General features: G+C 37.6%; 1 protein-coding gene across 2 annotated transcripts in view; it reads right to left on the bottom strand.

The window, feature by feature from the left end:
- Nucleotides 1-5967: 5967 nt before the first annotated feature.
- The window catches only part of FAM171B (family with sequence similarity 171 member B), a 68261-nt gene continuing 47272 nt past the window's right edge, over nucleotides 5968-26956 (bottom strand). Inside the window, exons 2-9 of one of the 2 annotated variants that reach the window (XM_056111649.1) lie at nucleotides 23029-23262; nucleotides 21916-22008; nucleotides 19551-19709; nucleotides 17276-17446; nucleotides 12503-12619; nucleotides 7672-7795; nucleotides 7067-7476; nucleotides 5968-6718 (exon numbers count right to left, since the gene is read on the bottom strand). In XM_056111649.1, the coding sequence (XP_055967624.1) occupies nucleotides 6141-6718; nucleotides 7067-7476; nucleotides 7672-7795; nucleotides 12503-12619; nucleotides 17276-17446; nucleotides 19551-19709; nucleotides 21916-22008; nucleotides 23029-23262 (1886 nt within the window). In that variant the 3' untranslated portion in view covers nucleotides 5968-6140. Of the gene's footprint in view, nucleotides 7477-7671; nucleotides 7796-12502; nucleotides 12620-17275; nucleotides 17447-19550; nucleotides 19710-21915; nucleotides 22009-23028; nucleotides 23263-26956 lie in introns of both variants that reach the window. The other variant, XM_056111648.1, reaches the window with a different exon arrangement.

Here is a 26956-nt window from a genome sequence, read left to right as displayed (position 1 = left end):
GAAAGTCTTAAATAAGCTGCTCAAACACAGAGGCTCTTGGGAATGCAATTATCTGGGCTTGTTTTGATTCAGACTGTCTGCAGTTAGTTTAGTGTCTTAATAAAGTCTACAAGGATTAGAAGCAGTCAACATATAGATTATGAAACTTCCAACCTGAAGAACAGGAAAAAAGACAAAATCATGAGGAAAATTGAAGACATCCCTATAGTATTATGAGATTATTATTTACAACCACAGCAAGTACCAGGTTTGAAAATCAGGAAAAACGGGACTCAACTAAAAAATTGTTTTGTCACTTAAGGTGAAAATATGACACATTAATTCTCAGCATGTGAACTTTCCCAGTAGAAGAATAATCATCATCTATAGATAATGAAGTGTTACTGCAACTGTTATGACAAACATTACAGAAATTTTTATTCTGGGGGTCGCATCTGCGATGCTCAAGGATGACTGTTGCAGTCTCAAGGAATAGTATGTGGTGCTGGTCATCAAATCCAGGGCCAGCTGGTGCAAGGCAAGCCCCCTGTGCGCTGTACTATTTCTCTGGACTCAACTGCAGAAATTTTACAACGTGAGCTTTATGATAAACTATTTTATTTTTATTTATTGGTTTGGGGAGGCACACCTGGCAGTACTTAGGGAACCACATGGAATGATGGAATTGAACCCTGGTCAGCTGCATAAAATTTAAGAGCCTTACTCATTGTAGTATTTCTCCAGCCACTAAGAAGAAATATTTTAGAGAAAAAAAATAGCATAAATTCTCTATGAAAAATTCAGATAAAGTAAATTAAGCTTAAAATTACTTGCAGCTAAGTATATTAACTTTTTTGTATTTAACACTAAATTGTAATTGCTTTCTACATCTAGAGATCAATTACATTTTTTTCTCTAGCCAAATGCTAGGATTTCTGTTATTTTATTGAGTTGCTATAGTTAAACTGCTATTTAAATCATTGTTTTATCATTGCAGAGCTGCTATATCATTCCCTCAACCACTGTCATATGGTTCTTTCCTAAGCTGTTTTTATAGAAAAAAAAAATAAGCCAAGAAAAAGAACTTCATTTTTCCCAAAGAGAAGCTCAAAGTAGAAAAAAAGGAAAATACAGCTTTTAAAAGGCTGGAGCGATAGCACAGCGGTGGGGCGTTCGCCTTACAAGTGGCCAACATGGCCGACCCGAGTTCGATTCCTCCGCCCCTCTCGGAGAGCCCAGCAAGCTACCGAGAGTATTCGATATGCCAAACACAGTAACAACAAAGTCTCCAATGGAGACGTTACTGGGCCCGCTCGAGCAAATCGACGATCAACGGGAGGGCCTTTACCTCGAGCAAAGAAGCTAATCATTCCAATTCTAAGGGCAGATTACTCACAATTTTATCCCAGTTGGTATGAGAGCAAACTGAGGGAATTAAGTCTTCTCCGTGTAACATTTATGGATAGATAGATGTAACTCTCTATGTTTTTTCTATCCACCTATATATATCTATATAAAGATAAAGCAATTCAGCAATAAAAAGACAAGAAATAGCAGGAGGAGAAGGCAGCTGAAATAGAGAAGGGATCACGAAGAAAATGTTGGTTGGAAGGATTGGTCGGGAAGGGTGTGCTGAGAGTAGATAAAGGATCAAACATGATGGCCTTTCAGTATCTGTATTGCAAACCCTAATGCCCAAAAGTAGAGAGTATGGGGGAAATTATCTGCAAGGGAGGCATGGGAAGGGTGGGAAACGGAGGATATACTGGGGAGATTGGTGGTGGGAATGTGCACTGGTGGAGGATTGGATGTTAGAACATTGTATGATTGTAACTCAAACATGAAAGCTTGTAACTGTATCTCACTGTGATTCAATAAAAAAGAAAAAGAAAAAGAAAACAGATTTGGCCAATAAAAAAAAGGCCTGATTTTCAGGGAGAAACGTTGGATTATTTACTTTCCATTGATCACTTTGTATATAAGGAGATGTCGCGCGGGCGCTTATGCAGTTTGGAAAAAATGTCCTGATTCCCGCATGCCATAGCTATGCTTGTAGAGGCTCATGGTCACTGGGGTTCCATCTCGAGAAGGCGGGATGCAGCACCTACCCCATCTGGGACTTCCCGGTGATATTGGCTGTTTGGGACCTGGATGCCCTGCCACAGAGGTAGGGTGGGATGGGGGGGGGGGGAGGGATACTGGAATCCATGGTGGTGGGAAATGGACACTGGTGGAGGGATGGGTATTCAAAATAAATAAATTAAATAAAAAAGGCAAGAGATGATTTGATTAAATCAAAATAAAGCAACACTGTGGCACACTTTAGCATTTCCATAGTTTGTAATTTGAAAAGAAAATCCCTAATTAGCTGTCACAGTACTGATAGGTGAAGTATTTTTCACTAACTTACCTATTGATCTTACAGGAGACTTTGAAGACAATGCAAAACCATTAGGTTTGGCCACCATGTTTCGGTTATTTGTAAAATCTGTTTCCTACTGCCCCAGTTCTATGTGAGTTTTTGGTTTTCCATGACTCCCCCAGGAACTGTATCATTTCTCTTAAGACTCAAGACTCTTGTAGATGGAAATCAGGCCCTGGAACAAGGGCAGCCAGTGCCTGACTGAAATCAGCAGGGATTTCAATGCCAGTTCTGGGCATCATTTACAGCTTTTGTGAGAGGATTCAGAGCCTTTTTTCCCACTGGAAGTCACCAGTGGTATTCTAGTACCACACTGACTTATGCTTCATAACATGTCTAAAAGATGGCAACCAGGGTAATTATTCTAAAGTCTAAAAATACAAATGCTCTGCACTTACTGTTCAATTAACTGAGCAGAAGAACTCTTAAAGAAAATGTAACATTAATGGATGTATTATTTAAAAGTACAAAAACTAAAACCAGGGACAACCACATCATTTTCTCACTTAGGTATTTTGAAAATAGCATTTTACACAACTTTGTAAAAATGTGAACTTTGGAATATACAAACTACAAAAGAGTTCTATAAACTCAGGTAGCAAAATATATTTTACTAGTGGAAGTGTACTACAAAATAAAATGACTAAGTATTTACTAGATTAAAGGACGATTCAGAGAAAAACATTTCATAATTTGCTCCAAATTAAACAATGCAAGTATCTTTTTAGATTTTATTATCTTTAATGAGCTATTTTAACATTTTACAAATCTTCATATTGTTACAGTTTTCAGCAGTAAATATAGTAATGATGGCAATAAATACACTGAAATTTGAGATTCCTCTGATGAAAGAATACAAAAGATAGAAACACTTAGAAACAGTAGGGCAAAATGTGATCTCTAGATCAGAGATGGAAATTAACAGTCACAATCAGTACAATGCTAGTCTATAGAGAAATATGAGTGAATATGTAATTGTGAGCTTCACCTTTCTAATAAATTTTGAGGGGCATTATTTGACCTGCAGATCCCTAAAACGCTGTAATAAGCATTGAAAGCAGAGGAGGCAAGCACACTAAAAGTGATTTGAAAAATGATTGCCAAAGCAAAGAAGTGCTTTTATTTCTCAACATTTGTGACCTTCGCATATACTCTGTACTACAAAAGGGCATAATCCCTATACAATGCATTATATGTCATAAAAATGAATTTTATAAAGTCTGAAGATCATAATATGTATTCAAAAATACATATAGCTGTGCTTTAGTAAATTAATCCATCAGTTAATTGAGGGATAATTTTACTCTCAAGATATATCCAAAGTACATACAAAGGATCAACAAATGTTAGCAATATGTGACCAAAATTTTCTAGGTTTACATTTGCAGAAAAACTGTTGGTTTTCAATTTAAAAATTTAAGAAAGTTGTGACTATTGTAGGTTTATTATCATTTGGGTTAAGAAAAAGTAGATGGCTTCAGTTTTTTTAACAGTTCTCTGAACTACTCACAAATAAGAAGTTACACGTTTTTGATCATTAAAAAAGATAAATAGCCTATACTTCCCAATTGGATACAGAATGTGCAGTATATAAAAAAATAAGGTTTTATGCTGAAACAACAACACCAAAAAGAAAGACAAAAAAACAAACCCATTTCTAGAAAAGCCCTTGGGGATACAACTTCTCTTTTTGTTTACATGAGAATGAATAAATGGAATGTGGGAATAATATAACCTCTACTATCTGTGTATTTCATGACCAAGCTAAGAGATGCAACATTTTTAATGGTGGGAAAAACAAACACTTAAATTATTGAAGTGCAACATTTTACTATAGCTTCTATCTTCATTCTAATAACTTACCAATATAAAATGGATACTTAAAAGATAAATGTCACTTGCATGCAAAATGCATTGTTCCAACATGAAACGCTGGGTCTCTATTTAATAAAAACTGCACATCTGTTTGACAAAGAAAATGCACATTTAAAAAAGATGTTACCATATCCTTCTAATAAAGCAAGTCTATATCAAAGGCACTTCAGCAGAGCACTAATCCTTAACCTTTCCCTTGTCACTTTCATTCATGTAATTTTAATGCATCTTTTTGTAAATACCAATAAGCCTCTAATTTGGTGCCTTATCACTCCCCACCCACCCCTCCCAAAAGTAAACCTAGGCATTACCCTAAACATTTATATATTATATGGATTGGGTGAAAAGTAGCAAACTTTGCCTAGGTCTTTAAGTTCTTTGGGTTAATGCAGAAGATAGGGATACTATTTGATAAGTTAGATGGCCCAGAAATGATTACAAGAAAAAAATCAGAAGTCTGTCTTGGAGCAGGGATGGATGGGACAGTTGCCTTTAATCTGTGTAAAATTTGATCAAAAGTGACTGACTTTGCTTCCTGTAGCTTGTTTATGAGGCTTGGATCTCCTTGTTGAATAAGTGAGAATGAGAAATAATCTAATTTCATTTTCCCTATGGAAAAGGCTATTTCAAACAATTGTCTTCTTGTAAATTTTTAAAAGTGAATGGATTTTAATGAACAAAAATGATTTCACTTTCAAGCTAAGAATAAAAATTCAGAACTAAGGGGCATAATTAAAATCAGGGGAATAATTAAAGGTGTTCATAACTGAATACAATGATGAAAAACTATGAATACAGTATTTACAAAACTGGAAGGGAAAAAAGTTGAAAAGCTCTATGTGATTTAAAAGAAATATTTTTCTATGAAATTGAACTGTTTTCCTCAAATCTAATTTAAGAATATCAACTAGAAGAACATCTATATATGCCTGGTACTCTGAAGTTATCAAATTTCAAGAAAATGACATTTCTCTGTTCATTAACATTTAAGAAAAAGATGGAAATGTTTCCTTTATCTCCATACTTTTAATATGTGCTCATATTGGGTGTTTCTATTCACTGATGTTTTTAATATCAAATAGCCATTAAATAGCTATAACTTTTATTAAAATATATTTCAACTTATTTTAGACTCTGTTTAATTTTATTTCGTACTGGTAAATTTTTCTTAAAAGCATTTTGACAGTGGGGAGAAGAAAACTGAAAAATAACTTCAGTATTAGATTATTCATTTCTCAGATTTTTAATAAGAAATTAACAGTTCATTCCAGAAAGTTATTTTCAAAAAACAACCAAAAATCTGGGGCTTCCTTCTCTAGCAAAGAAACAGCTTCCTCTGCTTCTTATAAGAGTATGGGATATACTCTTAGGATGATACAAAGTATATATTGTTTATTGTCAAAAAAAAGAAGAGAAAGGAAAAAAAACACTCAGCCTTTAAATTCTAGAATGGTATTGCTCCAGAACATCTATCAAGCTCAAGCATAGGCAAGGGAGAACAGAACAGTAATATTTCATTAGAATATATCTTAAAAATACAGTGGCATTTCTAAACACTTGGCGGGAGTAGTCATTAAAGCAGAGGCAACATTTTTGGGAATCAACTTTAGGAATACACCTTTTCACAGTAAAGAGTTCCTCTGTATTTGTTTTCTTGGATACTTCAGCAGTCAGACAAAAATATTCCTTTGTGTCTTTCTCTCTCATTGCTCAACTACCATGCTACTATTTACTCTGCTTGAAACATGTCTTGGGATCATGAGATTGCTCAGTCTCAATTTCTGTTCATACTGCAATTTACAAGAAGCAAGATTCAACAGCACGACACAGCAGAGACACAGCAGAGACACAGCAGCAACTGGTGTCAATTTAGGGGAATCAGTGGGCGTTCTTCCCGCTTCTTCCAGATGTTAGTCTTGCTATCTCTTTTGGCCAGGGGTGGTCTACCCCGTTTTTTTGTGGGGGATATAGTGGCTTCAAAATCTTCAACATTGCTCTTCCTTCCTGGGGACTCTTCTCCGGGGTGCTCTAGGATCGCTGCACTCCCTCCATCAAGGATGTGCCTTAAGGCTGGGTCCTCAGGGGAGCAGATGGTGGTTCCACTCTCACTGCTACTCAGATCCAAATCTTCTAAGTAAAGGATCTTCGGCTGATGCATGCTTTTGATGAAAGTCTTCTCTCTCTCGAGTTTTCTACTCGAGTGATGTTCATTCATGTCCACCCCAGAGTCCAGACTTGTATCGTTACTCTGGGTTCTCTTGCCCCTTTTCAGGTCTATGAAGGAATGTCTCACTTGGGCGACTGGCTTCCCGTCGAGAGAAACAAACCAGGCTCGGGGATGTGGGGAGGGTTTTCCTTTGGACAGTTCCAGGAGGGTCTGCTCTGAAATTCCTTGAAGTTCTGACGAAAAGGGGGTCATTACGACAGCTTCGTTTAGTGTTCCTGGAACAGAGACAGATTCGAGTAAGCTGTTCGAATATCGGCTCCAATCTGAAGTTTGGGATGGCAAGCTCTGCTGACCTTCAAGTGGGTTGTTCTCTTCCCTGGCATCTGGGGGCTGAGGATGCATTGGCATTTTGGGCAATGTCTGGGTAAAGTTCTCTCTATTTACTGGTTCCACCAACTGGCCATAGACTAACTGTCCCTTCCTTGGCAAAGTAGCTGACTTAGCAGTGTGTAAGTGCTCTGGGGTGGAGAAAAGGTCAGATGTTTGAAGGATGGCAATGGGCTGGCTATAGAGATGCATAAGCTGCTCAGGAATGTGGGAACGCCCGTACACCTCCTCATTACCTGTAAGATACCGCTTTTCCTCTTGAGTATCACTTAAAGATGAAGATAGATTGCTATTAATATGTTTAGGCTGTTTAGACCCTAAACTGGGTTCCAGAGATTGTGCTGGGTTTCTTGAGTAATTACTCTGACTGACTGACAGAAATGGAACATCTTCATTATAGATTTTAAAACTGTCCCGAGTTTTCACCACAGACACTCTTTCTTCAGCTTCTGTCTTTGACATTTCCTTTTTTTGAGGACTATATGAGTTTTTGGCATTGAATAACTGTGACTTGTCCTCCGTTTTTAATGTAACTTTAACTGAACTGATGTGATTTATATGTGTGGTTGATGTGGTCTGATCTCTCTTGAGGACCTCGAGTTTAGTGATATTTCTTTCTCTTTTCTGTGGAGTACCACATTTATCCCTAAAAGAGATGACAAAAGAATTATTCTATATATGTGCATTATATAGTTTGCTATTTTATTGCTAGCATGTACCCATTTTATTTCAGAGGTTTTTAAAACAGTTGATTTCTACAAATTATGCAATGACACACAGAACTACCAACATGCTATAATTTTTTTCTTTGTTTCCACACAGTGATCAATATTATTCTTACCTGCAATAACAAAGAAGGATGGCAAAAAATCCGATGACAATAACTATTGTTCCTCCTAATATGGCCGTAAGGAACACTGTGTGGTAGGCAGTAATATCCTTTAGGTCTCCACTTTTACCTAAAACTAAATGATTCAATAAAAACAAGGAAAATATATTATTTAAGGTCCTATCCGAAACATGGCAGGTATGTGGACACACTTTTCTGTGCTCGAGTCTCATATCGGGATTTCCAGTGGGTGAAACACACTTTCCCAGACTTCCTATACTCTGCAAAACATGAGTTCTGAAAATAGCTTGCATGGTATGATCTCCTAGGAGTTGAACAGTATCTGAGGAAGCTGCTCTTTCTTCAGACTTAGAATGAGAAAAAGTTGAATGGCTGGGTTCATCTAGCCCAATCATCAGAAAAATGTAAGAAGTCAGCAAATGTCTGAGATAGCAGATCTGTTTTTACTATCATGATTCTTACTATTACAATTGCAGTATGTTGAAATGAGGTTGTGAAAGAACTAAAATATGTGATGCTGGCTTTTAGTTCAGAGAGTGAGGACTTATCAGATGAGAGTGAAAATGGTAACCCAAGCTGTGTGGCAGTAAATATAATTTGGGGCAAAAAAAAAAAAATGAGACACACAGTTCTAATTTAAGTTTTGTGTGAAGACATTCTGATATAGAATGTTCGTAGAAAGAACTGGCCATAAGTAGCAACATTTGATTAAGGAAATTTTAAAGATATATTCAAAAACAATTAGTCAGAGTAGAAAAGGACTAAAGCAGTAGAGAGAATCCAAAAGTTCCAAGACTTAAATGTTGCAACATCTTCTGGCACCATAGAATGTGAACCCAGCAGTGGAGGTAGTATACATAGCCACACAACGCTTAAAAGCCTAGCTGAAATAAAAGCTGGCTATGTGCTGGGATGAGAAGTATGTATAATTATTCTGCAAGCTACCTGTAATGTATTTGATATGCCAAACACAGTAACAAGTCTCACAATAGAGACGTTACTGGGCTCGCTCGAGCAAATTGATGAACAGGAGGACAGTGCTAGAGGACAGTGCTACAGGAAAATGAGGGCCATTGGGACAACTAATCATTAGTAATCTGTTTCACAATCATAACATAATCATAACATGCCATTTTTTTTCTTTTCTTTTTCTCTCTCTTTTTTGGGGGGAGCTTGTTTGTTTTGTTTTGGAGGCATACCTGGTTACGCTCAGGGCTTACTCCTGGCTCTCTGTCCAGGGAACGTTCCTGGCAGTGCTTGGGAAACCATATGTAGCACTGAGAACTGAATTCAGGTCAACTACATGTAAGGCAGGTACCTTACCCATTGTACTATCCCTCCTATCCCAAAGCAAGTGCTTAACCTCGGTACTATCTTTAGAGCCCAAGACTTCATCTTACAAAATGTATACAACAAGTATACTATTAGTCTCAATTAGATTCTAATAGAATAATAAGGTAATGAGATAACTGATTTTTTGTAATCTATGCGGTAGATAGTCCAGGCACAAGGTTCTTTATCAAAAATTTCTGTAAGAGACTAAAGATCACAAAGTCTCAAAATATTTCTGAAATTATGCTTTATCTACTCCACAACTACATGGAAAAGAAGTTGAAGAAGCAATACTGTAGTTATGCACCCAACTTTGAAGCCAGAGTGACTGAAGTGTAATCTTGGCTCCAACAGTTTATTTCCATGTGGTCTTGGGTATGCATCACACCTAATTTCATCGATTATGAAAATTTAGTCCACGTTAAACCACACCATTGTTACTGCTAAATCAAATTTCTTCAAACAAAAATAAGGGTAAAAATTCTATTTATACATTTATATTCAGGATCCAGAACAAAAGAATAAAATTATATTGTAACTTGGTGAAATTTACCTTCTGCTTCTAGCAATATATATGAATGTTTTCACAGAGTAATGCTACCAACTATTACTCTGAAACATTCTAAGAGATTTCATTTTTAGAAATAAAAGCTGATATCTTTAGAAAATTACAATATTTTTATCAAATATATTTAGAAATTCACATTTTAAAACATTAATAAGTGAGAGATTACTTTACTCTAAGTGTAATAAATTGAAATCACCAGGTTATAACTACTCCCCAGAACCCATTTTTATTTTTCAGTAACAATTCTTATCCTGAAACTGTTAGGGAAGGGATCATCATATTCAAGTCATAGCGAGTTAGGGATCATAGGAATTTAGGGATCATCATATGTGAATTCCACAATTTTAAAACAAGAAAATTAAGACTCATATGGGGAAGGATATTTTCAAGTCACCAAATAACTGGAAAAACTAAAATGAATTTTTAAAAGCATTACTAAACAGTATACAATCAAACTTAAATTCCAATTTATTTTGATACTCGTTCACACAAAATATTTTTCAACACATAAGTTAAAGCAAAACTTCTCTTTCTGAAAACTCAGTTTTTATAATTCAGAGTCATCTTACCTTATATAAACTATTATTTCTAGTATATTCTTATAAGAAATATGCATCTCTATAAAATTGAAGTGCTTCTTAGGTTATCTTTGTTGGAAATGAAACAGCTTGGGTTTGGTTATATTGAATAATTACTAAATATGCTTTTTCATCAATATTTCACTACAGTTGCAAATCTAGAATAAAATGAGGTGAGACAGCTGCCAACACTACATGACATTTTATGTCATGAAGAACAAAAGTGACTGGGCTCAGGTTTCTGAATAAATAATGTCATAAGCTCTAAGTTCAAGGAGAAAACATTCCTTTCGATTATTTCTGGTGAATTGTTTATATTTCCCTTATTGAAATATTAAATTTTGAACTCACTGAAAAAAATTATTGGTTTAAAAAGACTCAGTTTAAAAGAAAGAAAAAATTTTAAAAAACTTTTAAAAGCTTTCAAGTGATTAACTGGCAGGAATGATACAGTCAGATGACAGGATGCTGTAGACAAATGCATGTGCACTGGCATTTACATACTGGATCAGAGGCTGACACCTAATCAGCATGAAATACTCAAAATGTAGCTTCTCCTCTGCTGGGAGCCAAGACATTTAACTTAAAAATAAATCTGTCTGACACATGATTAAAGGCAAATGAATGAAATAAGCAATCAACTCTAACATTCTCCTCAAACTTTGTTAAAATGCACAGATAGTTACTCTTTTTGTAAATATACAAGTCCACAAGATAAGGCCCATCAAAAGCTAGAGTAGAGCATGTCTTGCACTCAGCCACCCCAGTTCATCCTCAGTAGCTTATATGATCCCATGAATATCTGCGAGGAGTAAATCCTAAGCACAGAGCCAGGAATAACTTCTGAGCATCTCTCAGTATGGCCCAAAAACAAACAAAAAAGATAAAAGACAATTCCGAGCAGAAAGAAACCAGAGGTTAGAACTTTGTTTTAGCAAAGCCAATACTAGAGAATCATAAAGCAACTCCATTTACACAAACAGACACTAGCAATGCCATAAAGTAGAAGCAACCAGCCCAGACAACAGCTAAGGATCTTCTTTTTCCTAAGATTTATTGGATAAAATGTGCAATATCTGAATACATTGAGAGACTAACAGAACTTGATGATTGTAGGATTTCCTTAGTACAAACCACATAATTTGATAGCATGTTAAGTCAAGGAAAAAATGAAACCTTCATATTCCTAGAATATGATTATCATCCCTAGTATTCAATTTTTGGATTTTGTCCACTTTTGGGGGCATGGGGGTAGGGTGGTGGTTTTAGGTCACACCCAGCAATGCTCAAGAATTTTTCAAGAATTACTGCACTCAAGAATTACTTCTGCAAATGGTCCATGGTTGGAAGCCTACCTCAAAGGCTGGGGAAGAGGGCAGTTGGGATAGAGAAGGAGGGACCATTATGACAATGATGGTTGGAAAGGATCTCTCTAGAAGGGAGATGTGTGCTGAAAGTGGGTAAAGGACCAAACATGATGGCTTCTCAGTTTCTACATTGCAAACCATAATGCCCAAAAGGGGAGAGAGAGAGAGAGAGAGAGAGAGAGAGAGAGAGAGAGAGAGAGAAAGAGAGAGAGAGAGAGAGAGAGAGAGAGAGAGAGAGAGAGAAAGAGAGAGAGAGAGAGAGAGAGAGAGAGAGAGAGAGAGAGAGACAGAGACAGAGACAGAGACAGAGAGAAGAAAAGTGTCTGCCATAGAGGGAGGCCTGGGGGGGTGTGTGGCAGGAAGAATATGGGGGATATTGGTGGTGGTGAGAAATGTACATTGGTGGAGAGATGAGTGTTGGAACATTGTAAGACTGAAACCAGATCATGAAATCTCATGGTGATTCAATTAAAAAAAATTTTTTTTAAAGAAGAAAATAATTACTTCTGGCAGTGCTCAGAATATCATATGGGATGCCAGAAATCACACCCAGATCTGTCACATGCAAGGCAAGCACTCTACCCACTGTACTAATAATCATTTACCTGCCTTGGAGGTCTAATTAGCAGACATACCTGACGACCTTCAAGAGATCAAAAGTTGCTGCTATGTTGTGGCTAATCCCAACTCTTTATTGTCTTTTCCTTATAGGCTGATGAAGATGAAAAGTTAGTTTGGCCTAAGTTTGGGTCATGAGCATAACCCTTGGTGAGAAAGAGGAGTGGACCAAGAGAAGGCAGGTGATCCCCAAATAAATACTGGCCGGCCACAAGGATAGAAAGTGTAAATGTGGCAGGAGTCACAGTATAGGTAAATAAATGTCAGTGCTTAAAATAATATCAAGATCTGTTGATACCAATTCTAGATGATTACTTCAATTATTTTTCTATTTCCTTTTTGTTTTGTTTCTCTATTACCTCTAGTTCCTGGAACTGGAGCTGCTATCCAGTAGCCCAAATATGGAGCATCATATGTCCATATTAAATGATCATTATACTCTTTCACCATCCCCAGGCCATGGTTTACCCAAGCACCTAGAAAGGAAAGAAAGAAAAATATACCACCTGGTTAATTAGAATCTACAGATTTTTAGAGCTGGGAACATATTAAATACATTACAGTACTTTTTTCAAAGATCATGAAAACTGTGCCATGGTTATTATAGGAAAATAACAATCAAATTATAATATAGATCAACAGACTATAAGCAATGCTTTATTATTATGACTGGCTGCACTGTCCTCCCATTGTTCATCAATTTGTTTGAGAGGGCCCAGTAACATCTGCATTGTGAGACTTGTTGTTAGTGTGTTTGGCATATCGAATACATCACGGGTAGCTTGCCAGGCTTTGTTGTGTGGGCGAGATACTCTCGGTAGCTTGCTGGGCTCTCCGAGAGGGGCGAAGGAATTGAACTCTGGTCTAAAAAATAAAATTATCACAATGAACTATGAATGTATGCATGTTTAGGGAAATCATGACTCTAAATAATGCTAAAATTGTATTGTTGAGATGCCTTAAGAATGTCAGGGTAAAGTGTCTAAACAGAAAGACAGCAGCGGTTTATCTCTCCCGCCGCCTGCATTTGGTATTCTCAGGCCGCTTCCCCCACCCTGGGGAGGTGGATGGCAATGGGCAGATGAAGGAAGGAAGGAAGGAATAAGGGCCAGACTGGTTGGTGTCAGTTGCAGTTTATTCCATTCCCATCTCCATTCTCCTCTAATTCTCTTCTTGTTTCTTCCTCCCCCATGCTACTTCATTCTCCTTCTGCCTCTGGAATCTGGATCCCCCAAGCTAACTCTTACAGTATAGTTAAATCCAAATGCATAAGGCTTACACATAGGTGTGATCACAATCAATAGGGGTAAAGTTCTTTCTTTCAGGGGATACTTCTTCTAACCCATTCAGCAGGAGGGCCCGCACAAGGGTGGAATCCCTGATAAACCTAAGCTCCTTGTGGCAAGGAAGAAAGGACAAATCAATTGTTATCCTACAGTAGAGGACCAGATAGTAGAACACCAGGTAAGGTGCTTGCATTGAATGTGGGAGACCTGGGTTCAATCCCCTGGCATCCCATACGGTCCCTGAATACCTCCAGGAGTAATTCCTGAGTGCAGAGTCAGGAGTAATCTCTGAGCATTGACAGGTGTGGTCCCAAATCAAAAAATATATTTTTTTAAAATTAATTTTTGTCGTAGCCGGGTTTGATTCCTTCACCCCTCTCGGAGAGCCTGGCAAACTACTGAGAGTATTTCGCCCGTTCGGCAAAGCCTGGCAAGCTACCCATGATGTATTCGATATGCCAAACATAGTAATGAGTCTCACAATGGAGACATTACTGGGCCCGCTCGAGCAAATCGATGAACAACAGGAGGACAGTGCTATAGTGCTTTTTAAAAAGTGTGAGAGAAGGGAACTCAGTGTTTGAAGCACTGTCTTGTAAGAATATGGAGTTTGATCCCTGGTGCCACAGCATGCACAAAACATGGTTATTTCATCTCTACTGAGATTGCCCTGCCCCTCACCATAGCCAGGTGTGTACACAGCCCGGCCATCACAGCATCAAGAGATGGATGCGAGGGGCATAAATACTGAAGTGAATTAAAAACTCGTGAAATTCAAAGGCAGCAAGAAGGAGTTATTTGTCGCATGTTCTAAAATATGTTGCATGGCCTCATTAAAGTTTTTTATTAAATATTGTTTGGTTCTAGTACTGTTGGCATACCTCTTTTAAAAGTAAATTTTTTTAATTCTATCTACTCCAATAAAATGTCATAGATGCAAAAAATGTACTAAAACACATACTTGATTAAATTTAGCTTAAGAAAGTCATTTATATAAGTTTGTTACATATTTGTACTTGGTTCATTTGTTTATTGTAATGATGTATCTTCAATTTATAAGAGAGAATAAACTAATGGAAATGAATTTAAATTAAAAAAAAAAAACTTAAAAGCAACAGGTTAAACATCACACAAAAAGTAAAAAATTTCTGCCACTTGTTGATGACTTTGTCATTGAGACAATTTGGTTTTCTTTGTTTTGTTTGCTTTTTGGGTCACATCCAGAGATGCTCAGGAGTTACTCCTGGCTCTGCATTCAGAAATTACTCTTGACAGTACTCAGAGGACGACCATGTGATCTGCCAGAGATCAAACCCAGGTCAGCAATGTGCAAGGCAGACGTCCTACCCACTGTACTACTGCTCTGGCCCCATCATTGAGACAATTTGGACTCAGAGCAAATGTGAGATAGTGTATAAATGCTTTAAAATTACTTAAAAAGTATTTTAAGTGTTTTAAGGGATATGGAGATAGCTGAACAGACTGAAGCACATACTTTGTATGCGGGGGGCCTCCGAAGTGACTTCTGACCACTAGCACTGAGCTGGAAGTACCGCCCATCCCACTACCCCCACCCCCCAAATACAAAAGGTTTTAAAAACAACCCGTTTAAAATAATAGGACAAGTGAAAACCCACTTTTGTTTTAAAATACCAGATCTTAGAACTCTCAACCCACTGATTTTCAATAGGATGCTGTATAATTTGATCTTAGTCTCCTGTTCTTGGACAGCACACTTAAAAGCCTAAGCATGCCTGTGTGGTAAGATCCAGAACTGTGAAAGCAAATGTGCTCCAACTAAACAGAGTTTGGTACTGAAATGATTTGTGGTAAGTCCTTAAGAATGGGAGCTAATTGCTAGACTCACCAACCATATGATTAGAGAGATGAAACTTTCAGCCTCATTTCTCCAGAGGCACTGAAAACTAAGTCCAAAACTCCCTGGTTAAAGACTTACCCAGCCAAGACTAGAGCAGTGAGAACTCCATAAAAATGCCTGAACTTTCAGGGTTCCAAGAGTTGAGCTGATAAATATGCATGTGCTGGGTGGCAACGCAGCACATCCATATTTATCAGCTGTTTTCCCATGAGCAGTTCTACCAAATTTTTGACTCCAGAGAGGGCCTTAGGAACCTCTCCAGCCAGTCAGAAGCTCAGATGACAAACAAATTAAAATTTAATTAATAGAGGGGGTAGTGTTGTAGGACTGAGCCCTTAAACTTGGGGAACTGAGAAAAAAAAATTTTTTTTAATTCCCAGCATCCCATATGGTCCCCGAGCACCTCCAGGAGTAATTCCTGAGTGCATGAGCCAGGAATAACCCCTGTACAACGCCAGTTCTGACCAAAAAAAAAAAAAAAACTCACCACCTGGGGAACTGGATGCTAACACTTGTAGACACTATATGAACTATAAGATACCCAGGCAGTGTCAGAAGCTAGTGTGGAAACCAACCAACCAATCTGTATTTGGTAACCAGAAGTGCGGTACTGTGAATAGAATAGTGATGAGAAGAGTTCTTTCTTAAAGCTACCATTATAACTTCTGTCATTTCTACTTTCTCTTAAAATCATAGATAGGTAAGGTTATAGCCTACCTACCATAACGAACATCTGTTTGAGTTTTAGTTTTACTCCATAACCTTCTAGTTACAGTGAAATCTCTTTGGTGGTATCTATTATTCCCTGTTATCAGTCCATGTGATTAAGTTCCAAGAAGAAACCTAAAACTAAAAAGATCTGTGCATTTCTCTTGCAGGCCCTGAAGACAAGAGCCAGAATAAGTGTACAAAGTCCACTTTATGGCTGCAGTGAATCCAAAAGCTTAGCAACAGTTACTAAGAAAAGACTGATTAAATTTTAATCTGCACAGGAAATTAGAGCACCTACAGCCTTCTTGGCCCTGAGGAAATAGATGAGATAGGAGAGAAAATAAGTCCTGTGAAAGCATCTACACTCAGTATCATGCCTCACCAAGTCAGTCTACCCATAGACTTCAGCTGTGAATTGACTGATCATTTCCTTTTAATTTTTAACATTGGAGTTCAAGAATAAGACCAAAACTTTAAATATAAGTTGACATTATCCATCACACTATCATAACAAAATCATAATTTAATTCAGTTTATTAAGAGATTTTTTAAAAGGAATGAGAATGTGAGTAAATAATTCTTTTTTTTTTTCTTTTTAGGTCACACCCAGAGATGCTCAGGGATTACTCTTACCCCCTTGGCTGTGAACTCAGGAATTACTCCTGGCAGTGCTTGTGGGATGATATCGGATGCCAAGGATTGAACCCGGGTCGGCTGTGTGCAAGGCAAATGCCCTACGTGCTGTGCTATCGCTCCAGCCCATTAATTCTTTTAAAAAAGTATATTGTTAGCACCCCCTCTCCAACCATAGTTGCATTATTTTAATCAAAATGAGACAAATTTTGGTCATTGACAAAGAGCTTAAAATTGTTATATTACTTAGTGCTCTATTTAGCTACTAAAGATAAAATGTTCAAGTAAAATATTCTGCCTTGCTAATAAAAAAACAGACATTTAATTACACCCTAATAAATCTGAAATATTTAAATAAAATATGGAAACATTTTCTAAGATAAAATATTCAAGGACTGGAGAGATAGTACAGCAGTACGGCCACTTGTCTTGCATGTGGCTGACCCAGATTCAATCTCTAGCAATACATATGCTCCCCTGAACACCGCCAGGAGTGGTCTCTGAGCACAGTCATATGTAAGCCCTGAGTACTGCTGGGTATGAATCCCTCCAAAACACAAAATGTTTAAAACAAAGTAAAACATTCCATTCAAAACCAGGGTACTTTCACCTAGCTCACATACCTGTGTCCATATCAAATGTCCAGGCGGGTATGTGATCCCCTGCATTTACATCGCTTGTATGCAGAAGGGGAAGAGACATTTGAATGGAGCCATCCACCTTTAATTCTTTTCCTCCAGAATATATTTTGACACATATTGCAGCAAGAGGACTCAACTCAACACTTTCAATACCTAAAAAAAAAAAAACAAAAAACCAAAAAAACTCAATTTATTAATTTATTAAAATCTTACACAAAACACAGGTTCTGGTTGCGCAGTAAATTCTATAATACTATATTTATTTTCTCTATTTCACCCAGTCTAATAAATAATATTAGACTCTGGATCATCATCAAGTTTAAGGATGTAATCAAAAATCTATCATAAATAAATGTAGGGTATACTCGCCCACACAGCAAAGCCTGGCAAGCTACCTGTGACGTATTCCATATGCCAAACACAGTAACAATTGTCACAATGGAGACGTTACTGGGCCCACTTGAGCAAATCAATGAACAAGGGGAGGACAGTGACAGTGATACTCTGCAAACTAAAATGAACCTGTTCTCCCACTATTCATCGATTTGCTCAAGTGGGCCCAGTAACGTCTCCATTTTTTTGAGACTCGTTGTTACTGTGTTTGGCATACTGAATATGTCACGGGTAGCTTGCCAGGCTTTGCCGTGCAGGCAAGATACTCTCGGTACCTAGACGGGCTCTCCAAGAGGGGTGGAGAAATCAAACCTGGCTCGGCCCGACTGGCTGTAAGCAAGGCAAACGCCCTACCACTGTGCTATTGCTGCAGCCCCAAAAAATGAACCTAAGAGATCTAATTCTGTAAGTCATCTAATTTAAAACCATGATAAGACATTACTTAAAAAAAAACCCTCCAGAAAGCCTATTTGTTTCATGCTCAAATAAAGGATCTATCACATCCCATTATCAACACAAATGTGGACCTAAAATATCTTTCTCCCTCAGTTCTCTAAGAATTACCAATGTACTAGGCTATACTCTTGATTAATACTGATTAATACTGTAAAGAATACTGTAATACATGATTAATACTGTGAATAATTTAAATTTAGATAAATTTAGATTTTATAGTATTACTTAGACCAAAGTTTGAAGAATATGGCTTGTTTGTGTCCGTATGTGCATATGTTGTGTAAAATATGGGAAAGAAAGAATAGAGACTACACTGTTTTGACAAGGATTAAAAGATTTGATTGCAGAATTGATTGCATACGTTTTTCCGTATTAGGATATACGTATATATTCTTATTACTCAGAGAGAGAAAAAGGCAGAAAATGTTTGTTTGCTTATATGGTTAGGGACCACCCAACCATATAAGCCATGTGCTCAGGAGCTACTCCTGGTTCTGTTCTTGCTCCTAGAAGTGCTGTGGGAATGTGTTGTGCCAGGGATCAAACCTAGGCCTCAAATTTTAACTTCTAAATGCACTTTATAATTTGAATGTTATATTATTTATTATATTATTATCTTCTATTACATTCTTCCATTATATTCTATTGCATCAGTTCTTCAATTATATTCTTTATATTTTCCTGTTATATTAATATCTTCCTTATTAGCTCCTTTAGATTTAAAAAAACAACAACAAAAACCTGTTGGGAGTCAGAGAATTCGATGTGCTGGAGCACATGCTTTGCATGCAGGAAACCCAGGTTTGATCACTGCTGCATTGTTCCATGTGGAGCAACCCCTAAACACACAAAGTTGAGAGTAGCCTCTGAGCTCTACTACGTCTGGCGCTCCCCTCCCCCCAAGAAAATGAAGCAAAATTACTAAATACATCCTGTAAATACAACTTTTCTATTTTAAATTAATGCATTCAGAAGATGTTGGTATAATCTTTCTTTCATCAGAAAAATGGGCTGGAGCGATAGCACAGCAGTAGGGCATTTGCCTTGCATGCAGCCAACATGGCCGACCAAGCTACCGAGAGTATCTCGCCCACACGGCAGAGCCTGGCAAGATACCTGTGATGTATTCGATATGCCAAACACAGTAACAACAAAGTCTCCAATGGAGATGTTACTGGGTCCGCTCAAGGAAATCAATGAACAATGGGAGGACAGTGACAGTGACAGTGACATCAGATAAAATAGAACTGATTACAATACTTCATCACTAAATGCCTCAAATATGCTGTGTTCTCTTCCTTCAAAACTTAAATAAATGTCAAATGTCTAAATAACTTAAGCAGCATTTCATGAGAGATTTAGCAGTTGCCTACATATGATTATACACTGTATAAAGATTCAACAGTACCTGATCTATTGGGAGTAATTCCAGTTGTATAGAGAAAATTGTCCACTTTCAAAAACTGTTGTAGAACAGTAAGATAGCCTGTTACATTGTTAATGTGGTGGTTGTCCGGTAGTTTAATTAAGGCTTTTGAAAACTGAACACTTGGTTGAGATTTGGCATCTGGAAAAAGAAAGCCTCATTAACAAGTAGACAAATACCAAATACATCATTGGTCATTTTACTTTATTTATTTTTTCTTGCTTTTTGGTCACAACTGGTGATGCTCAGGGGTTACTCCTGGTTCTGCACTGAGGAATCACTCGTGACAGTGCTCGGGGGACCATACGAATGCTGAGAATCGAACCTGGGTTGGCCGCGTGCAAGGCAATCACCCTACCCGATGTGCTAACGCTCCAACCCTGGTCATTTTACTTTATTTGAAGCAGTGACTATTTATATATCTAGCTAACACCCTGTAATCATTACTTAATTTAACTAATTTATTTATTGGATTTGGCTCATCTGGTGGTGCTCAGAGCTTATTCCTGACTCTGTGCTCAAGGATCACTCCTGGCTGGCTTAGGGTCCCATAGTGAGTGTGGTAGTAATGAACTTGGATCTGTGGCATTAAAGGCAAGTGTCCTACCCACTGTACTATCTCTCCTCCCCACATGATTATTATTTTAAATTTGGAAATGAATGGCTGAGTAATCTTCCTTTATATCACACAAGACATTTTCTTCTCACAAACTGTTTGATTCTGCTGTCCAGAATTTCTCTGCCCCTTTCATAAATTTCACTCAAGAAAACCACCATACACTGACCATTTTTGGAACACCTGGGCATTATTTCCGTAACAGTATTACAGTTAATGAAATATGCCATAGTGGGAATAATCAATCAAAAGCATCTCATTATTCTCTTGACCGTAGCAATATGTTCAACAATGCGTTATGGGACAATCAAAAGTAATAAAAGGCTATGAAGTTTTACTTGGACTTATAGGGAAGGCTTTTCCCATCGGAGATATCCAACCTGGAATAACACAAATCATTTGTGTTATGCAAAAGTCAGAGCTGGTTTGAAAAAATGAGACATCTGATGGGAATAAGAATGTAGTATATAGAGAGGGGCCAGAGCAGTAGTGTAGCTGGTTGGGCACTTGTGCAGATGGTCAAACCCAGTTTGATCCCAGACACACCATAGGATCCCATGAATATGCCAAGAGTGATCTCTGAGTGCAGAGCCAGGAGTATTTTTGAGCACCAACTGAGTGAAGCCCCCAAACAAACAAAAGAATCAAGAGAAAAACTAGATCAAGTACTGCAGCTGAAGACCCGATCGGGCCAATTTTAAATTAGTTCAAATCCTATTCTCCCTTATTATTCAAATAATTGGTAATGGCCTCCTTTGGGTTTAAGCTAGCTTTGAATTGTTTTTAACAACTGGCAACAAAATGCCTTTGATGATATCCAACCATACTTAAATAGGTAGATTTCTTTCTCAGTTAACTAAAGGTATATTAAGGGGCTTTAGCCTTGCACATAGCATATTGGGGTTTAATTCTGTTAGCCCTCACCAGGTGTGATTTCTGAGCAGAGAGCCAGAAGTAAGCCCTGAGCACTGATAGGAGTGGTTAAAAAATAAAACAAAACAAAAAAAACACTTCCAAATGCCATGCACTCTATTTATAAATATTATATCGAATTAATAACTTTGAATTAACTATACTCTAGGGTAATTACTGGATTAAAACTTTAAAACTTTAATTACTGGATTAAAACTGATATTGATATTTCATCAATATATTTTAATAAATCAAGGACAAATTCTTAAATCATTAAAATAGAAAGTATCAAGTGTAGGACAACACTGTTTTGTTCTTCCTCAGGCAGCTTAGGTTTATCTGGTCACACCCATCCCAGTGCTCCCATTCTCTTCTTTATTTGTAACTACTTCTCTATGCTCTCTTCCCCAGTTAATCAGTTTATTCCCCTAATCAGTTTCTGTTAATTTGTACGGTGAGATCTTTCTAGGACACTGAACTTATATTGATATTGTAAATTAATATTACCTTTCTCCTCTCCTTAATGTCTTTTGAATAGTTTACTTTAAAGCTTTTGTATCGATACAAGAAGACAATTAATATTATGCTTTTGTAACCTATGTAACCTAGGATTTAATTGGCTTCGAATATCATTCACTCCTGGGCATCTGCTCGCTGTTGATATCAATTTATATTTAATGCTTTAAAATGTTTATGTTATGATCAACACTGATTAGTAAAGAAGCGCTTTTATATAAACATTCTATCAATTTACTTAAAGAAACATACTTGCCAATTCAATTATCAATTTACTTATTAGTTAAAAAGAGTTATACTTACCAGCTAATTTTCCAGTTATTAAAACAGTGTCTTCAAAGAGCCATATATTTGCTTGGCTTTGTGGAAACAGTGAAAGGGTCACTGATGAATATACTGTGAAATATAGCAAAATTACAATATTTAAATGTGGAGCCAAAAAAAGAAAAACAGACAAATACAATTCTGATCCAGCAGGTAGGAAATAAAATTCAAGGTAGAAAATAAAATTAAGATGGAAAAGCAGTTCAAAACAAAGAATGAATAAATGCAAAATATAGTTGCTATAAACTGAAAGATTTACAGCATTGTTCGATTTTACTGAACTTTCTGTCTTTTATGTATCAGTTTGTACCAAAATAACTAAAAATGTTCTCTAACTAGGCTCTGCCCTGCGGGCAGGATACTCACAATAGCTTGCCGGGCTCTAGAGAGGGACAGAGGAATCGATTCCAGGTCGCCCTTGTGCAAGGAAAACGTTCCACCCACTGTGATATTGCTCCAGTCCAGAAATTCATGGGCAAGTTAATATTATTAAATGCCCTCTACTCTATAGAGATAGGCCCTCTACTATTTCTCCTGATTGTAATTTCTTCCTAGCCTACTCTACTTTTTTCAGTTTTTCTTGTAGGTTATACGATATAAGTTTTTCTAAGACTGAGATCACAAACACTCTTTTGTACCTTCCCATATAAAGATGCAATGCTCTTATACAGTACTCAGGAGGGTGAGGAACCCTATGCAGAGGGTTCCCATTATTCCTTGTATGCAGTAATAGCTTCTCAAGTGAGCTGGTGGTTGAATACGAGGCCCTGCAAATGTTCTGCTCAATAACCTGGTGCCAGGATATCCCCAATTACCCTGTCAGTGCTTGGGCCTGCATCAGAAATGCACTGGGAGCTACATGATGAAGCAAACTAACTAGTGCTGGCAGCATGCCTTGCCTATACCTTTACCTCTGTACTCTCTCTACAGCCCCAGTTATACAAATCTTAAAGATGGACATGTTTTCTTCAAACTGCCACACCTCCCTAACCTTCATACACAATTCATATGTATTCCCAGTTTCAATTTTCCAAAACAAGATATCCCCCAGAGTAGATGGGAAAAGCATGTATGTTTATTTTCCATGCTTACTTGGCATTCTTCCAGTCTTCCAAGGCAGGGGTGTCATTACGTAGCCATCCTTGTATGCAATAATGGTTAAACTGAGTCCTAATTTATAGGGTACTCTTATCAACACTGCGCCATTATTTTTAGTTACTACAGAATTTGTCTTTGTGTAGTTCACAAATACTTCGACAACTGCTTGACTCAGGTACTGACGACTGATTATGTCATTCACCTGGACCTTCAGCATAAATACAGACACTGGAAGAGAAAAATGTCAGAAATTGCAACAAGTTAGGCAAGTTACTATGTTGTAAAATATCAGATATCAGAATAAAACTTTTGATACATTTAGGAAATATTTATGCATGGATAGATGGATAGAGCTGTAAAAAGTTTTCTAAAATGTACCATTCTTTTAAAAAACACTATTAATTTATATTAATAAGACATATGACAATCCTTTTTCAAAAAAAAGAGAAGATTTGAGAGCAGCAAATAAAGACAATTCTGTTTTCAGGAAAATATATTTTGCTTTGCCTCATTTTCACTTTACCATTAAGTTATGTGGTTTTAATAATAATTCAAAATGTAGTAAAAATTATTCAACTATTTGGAAACAAATATTTGCATACAGTATTTGACAATGGGCTAATATCCAAGCTAGGTAAGGCACTTATAACACTCAATAACAAACAACATATCAGATCAAAGATCAGATCAAAGGGAAAAAGATCAAAGGGAAAGGGGCTGAACAGACACCACCAAGAGGTGGCCAATAGGCACATGAAAAAATATGTTACTGTCTATTGTCAAGGAATAGAAAACAAAGGATACTGAGAGACCACCTCACACCTGTGAGAACAGCCTATATCCATAAAGGCCAGAAATAATTGTTGGTGGGAATGTGGAGAAAAGGAAACCTTCATACGCTGTTGTTGGAGGGATAAGATAGCTCAAGGGTTAAGGGTCTATATCCGGCATACACAAAGACAAGAATTCACTCTCCTGAACTGCATGTGTCCCTAGCACTGCTGAATATAGTCCTGGAGACCCCTAACACAACTAGCATGACGCTGGTAGACCCTAGAACAGCAGGACTCAAGTAGCTCTTCATACCCAGCCCCAAGCACTGAACCTCCCGGCCCAGCCCAAGGCACTGCTAGGGAAGTCCTACCCGCCCCATCACAGACACACACACACACACACACACGCACACACACACCAACCTCACCAAAGACCAATTTACTGAACTTTTTGTCTTTCATGCAGCAGTTTGTACCAAAATAACTGAAAATATTCTCTAACTAACCTCAGAAACAGATAACACTTGTAGCACTGTCATCCCACCGTTCATCGATTTGCTCAAGTGAGCACCAGTCACGTCTCCATTGTGAGACCTATTCTTACTGTTTTTGGCATATCAAATACACCATGGGGAGCTTGCCAGGCTCTGCTGTGTGGGTGGTATACTCTCAGTAGCTTACCAGGCTTTCCAAGAGAGGTGGAAGAATCGAACCCGGGTTGGATATGCGCAAGGTGCCCTATCTGCTGTGCTATTGCTCCAGCCCGTTCTTTAATTAAATTTAAAAAAGTAAACAAATTAAATTGAAAAAATTGAAAAAAAAACTTACCTCAACTAATAAAACATTGCTTTGGTCCCTCTAATTAGCATAAGATTTTATACCCTTACTTAAGCAGGGTCTGCATCCTTTTGTAAGATGCTAAAATTATAAGGATATTCATGCACCACTTAAAGAATTAAAGGGTGAAAAAAATTGGGGGGGTTTGGGGGTGGCGGAGGAGTACTGAAGGTAAATAGATAGAGGGGGCCCTGGCCAAGAGTTTTTTGGAAATCATAAAACTTAAGGAGAAACCACTCTTCCCAGAAGTAACTCAAAGGCTTGAGGACCTTCATTCCTGTGAGATGCAAATTCAAAGCTCTAAGACAAGAAGATAAAGGGAGACCATAGATAAGGGTGGACCTGGGAAGAAGAAGGAAGAAAAGGAGAAGCCACAGGAGAATCTAAAGGTCCTGATATGAATATGAATGAACCACCAGGAGCCTAAGGCTTTCCTGGTGACAACACCCAGATTTTCGGTAGGCACAGAACTCCAGGCCAGGACAATTAGGAGAAATTGTATATAACCTTCCTTCTTCTAAAAGTCATTCTTTGTTTTTAACCCACACTAGAGAACTTGTGTTCTCTCTTGAACACCTTTTTTCTCTCCTTACATCTCTCTGAATTTCTTTCAATAAAAATAATTTTGATTCCAAAGGGCCAGAGCAATAGTAGGACAGGTAAGGCACTTGCTTTACAAGCAGCCTACCTGGGTTTGACCCTTGGCATCCCATGTGGTTGTCTGAGCCCCACCAGGAGTGATTCCTGATTGCATATAGGAGTAAGCCCTGAGCAAAGCTGGGTGTGATACCTCTCCCTTCCACTCCCCCCAGAAAAGCCTTACCCTATTTTGCTTCAAAAAAAAACCCCAAAACCTAACAAAAACCAGATGATGGATGCTTAGCTCCTTTATTTATTTTTGTTTGTTTTTTGGGTTTTTTTTTTTTTTTGAAAATAGAGGATATGTTTTGGTTCCAAATCACAAAATATTTCTTTAAAATTATCAAAATTCCATTTACTGTAAATAGCAAAACATATCAAGATAATTATGTATGGGGGGAGTGAAGAATGATATTCAGGGGAAGATTTCAAACTCCTCTAGCAGTGTTACTTAAATAAGTTACTCAGTTACTTAGACCTCAGATTCCATTTGCTCATCTATAAAATCAGGGGAATATAATTATTGTGGCGTAACTAGATGAAACTGCAGTAGGCAGATAGGTAGCTACCCCACCCCCACCCCGCCCCATTTGCCTACTGCACTTTTGGAAAATGGTAATTATAATGGTAATTCTAATAACTTAAGGGAGATTTCCTAGCCCTGAAGTAGCCCAAAGGCATGAAGACCAAATCTTGAGCTCTTTGGAGAGGAGAAACAGAGAAACTGAGGTACCGCCCAGAGGAAAAGAATCCAAGGACCCACCCAAAGCTGGACCCCTCAGAAGCAGAGAATATAAGGCTTTCCTACAGTTTTTGTGGACAACCAGATTGACTTTCATAAATGCAAAACTCCAGAAAAATCTATTTGGAAGCACTGTGTAAATGCTCCTTCAAGGCCCACTCTTCATGTGCTCATTCTCCCCTGAACAAGTATCTCTCTTCCCTCAGATCTCTAAATAAGTTTCAATAACGATGTTGCTTCACCATTTTGCCTCTTCCCTAAATTCTTTTCTATAAAAAAAAAAAACAGGAACCCACCCTGCCTGTGCCCAGGTTCGGACTGACCTGCTGTAGGCCAGGCATTTCCCCCAAGATCTGGTGGCTCAGGTGGGTGAGCAGGAAGGTGGAAACTATCTTCCTGAGTCTATCTCTCACATGCCCCACTTTACCAAGCCACTGGCAACATAAAGATGCACTTTACCAAGATGCACTTTACCAAAGATGCACTTTACCAAAAAAAGATCACGTACTTAGCTGAGTGTTTAGTTATCATTTAATTATTAATAATAAAAAAAATTAACTTCCCCATCAGAGACCACTTCAAACTCTACATCAACACTGAACAGCACTATAGCTACCAAATTGATGCTGTTTTATCTTGTCTTGGGCATTTTACTGCAAAGAGAGCCACTGCAATAATTGCTCTGTCCCCGAGTAAGGCACCGTTCAGAAAATTAGAAAATAGTTCTCTTCCTTCCAAGAATTCAAAAGTAAAGTTAATATTATCCTAACACTATTCTTTATATATTTAAGTACAAGAACATTTTTGGAATATGAGAGTTCATGAGTCAGGCACATCTTTAAGTGCATCAAATCTATTTACTCTTCAAAACATGTGTGGAGACATACTGTTTTCTTCCCTTTTCTTGGGGACAGGGGATGGGGGATAACTG

Source organism: Sorex fumeus, unplaced genomic scaffold (genome assembly GCF_029834395.1).
Source record: "Sorex fumeus unplaced genomic scaffold, SorFum_2.1 ptg000014l, whole genome shotgun sequence".
NCBI lineage: Eukaryota > Metazoa > Chordata > Mammalia > Eulipotyphla > Soricidae > Sorex > Sorex fumeus.
This window is presented reverse-complemented; position numbering and strand designations above follow the sequence as displayed.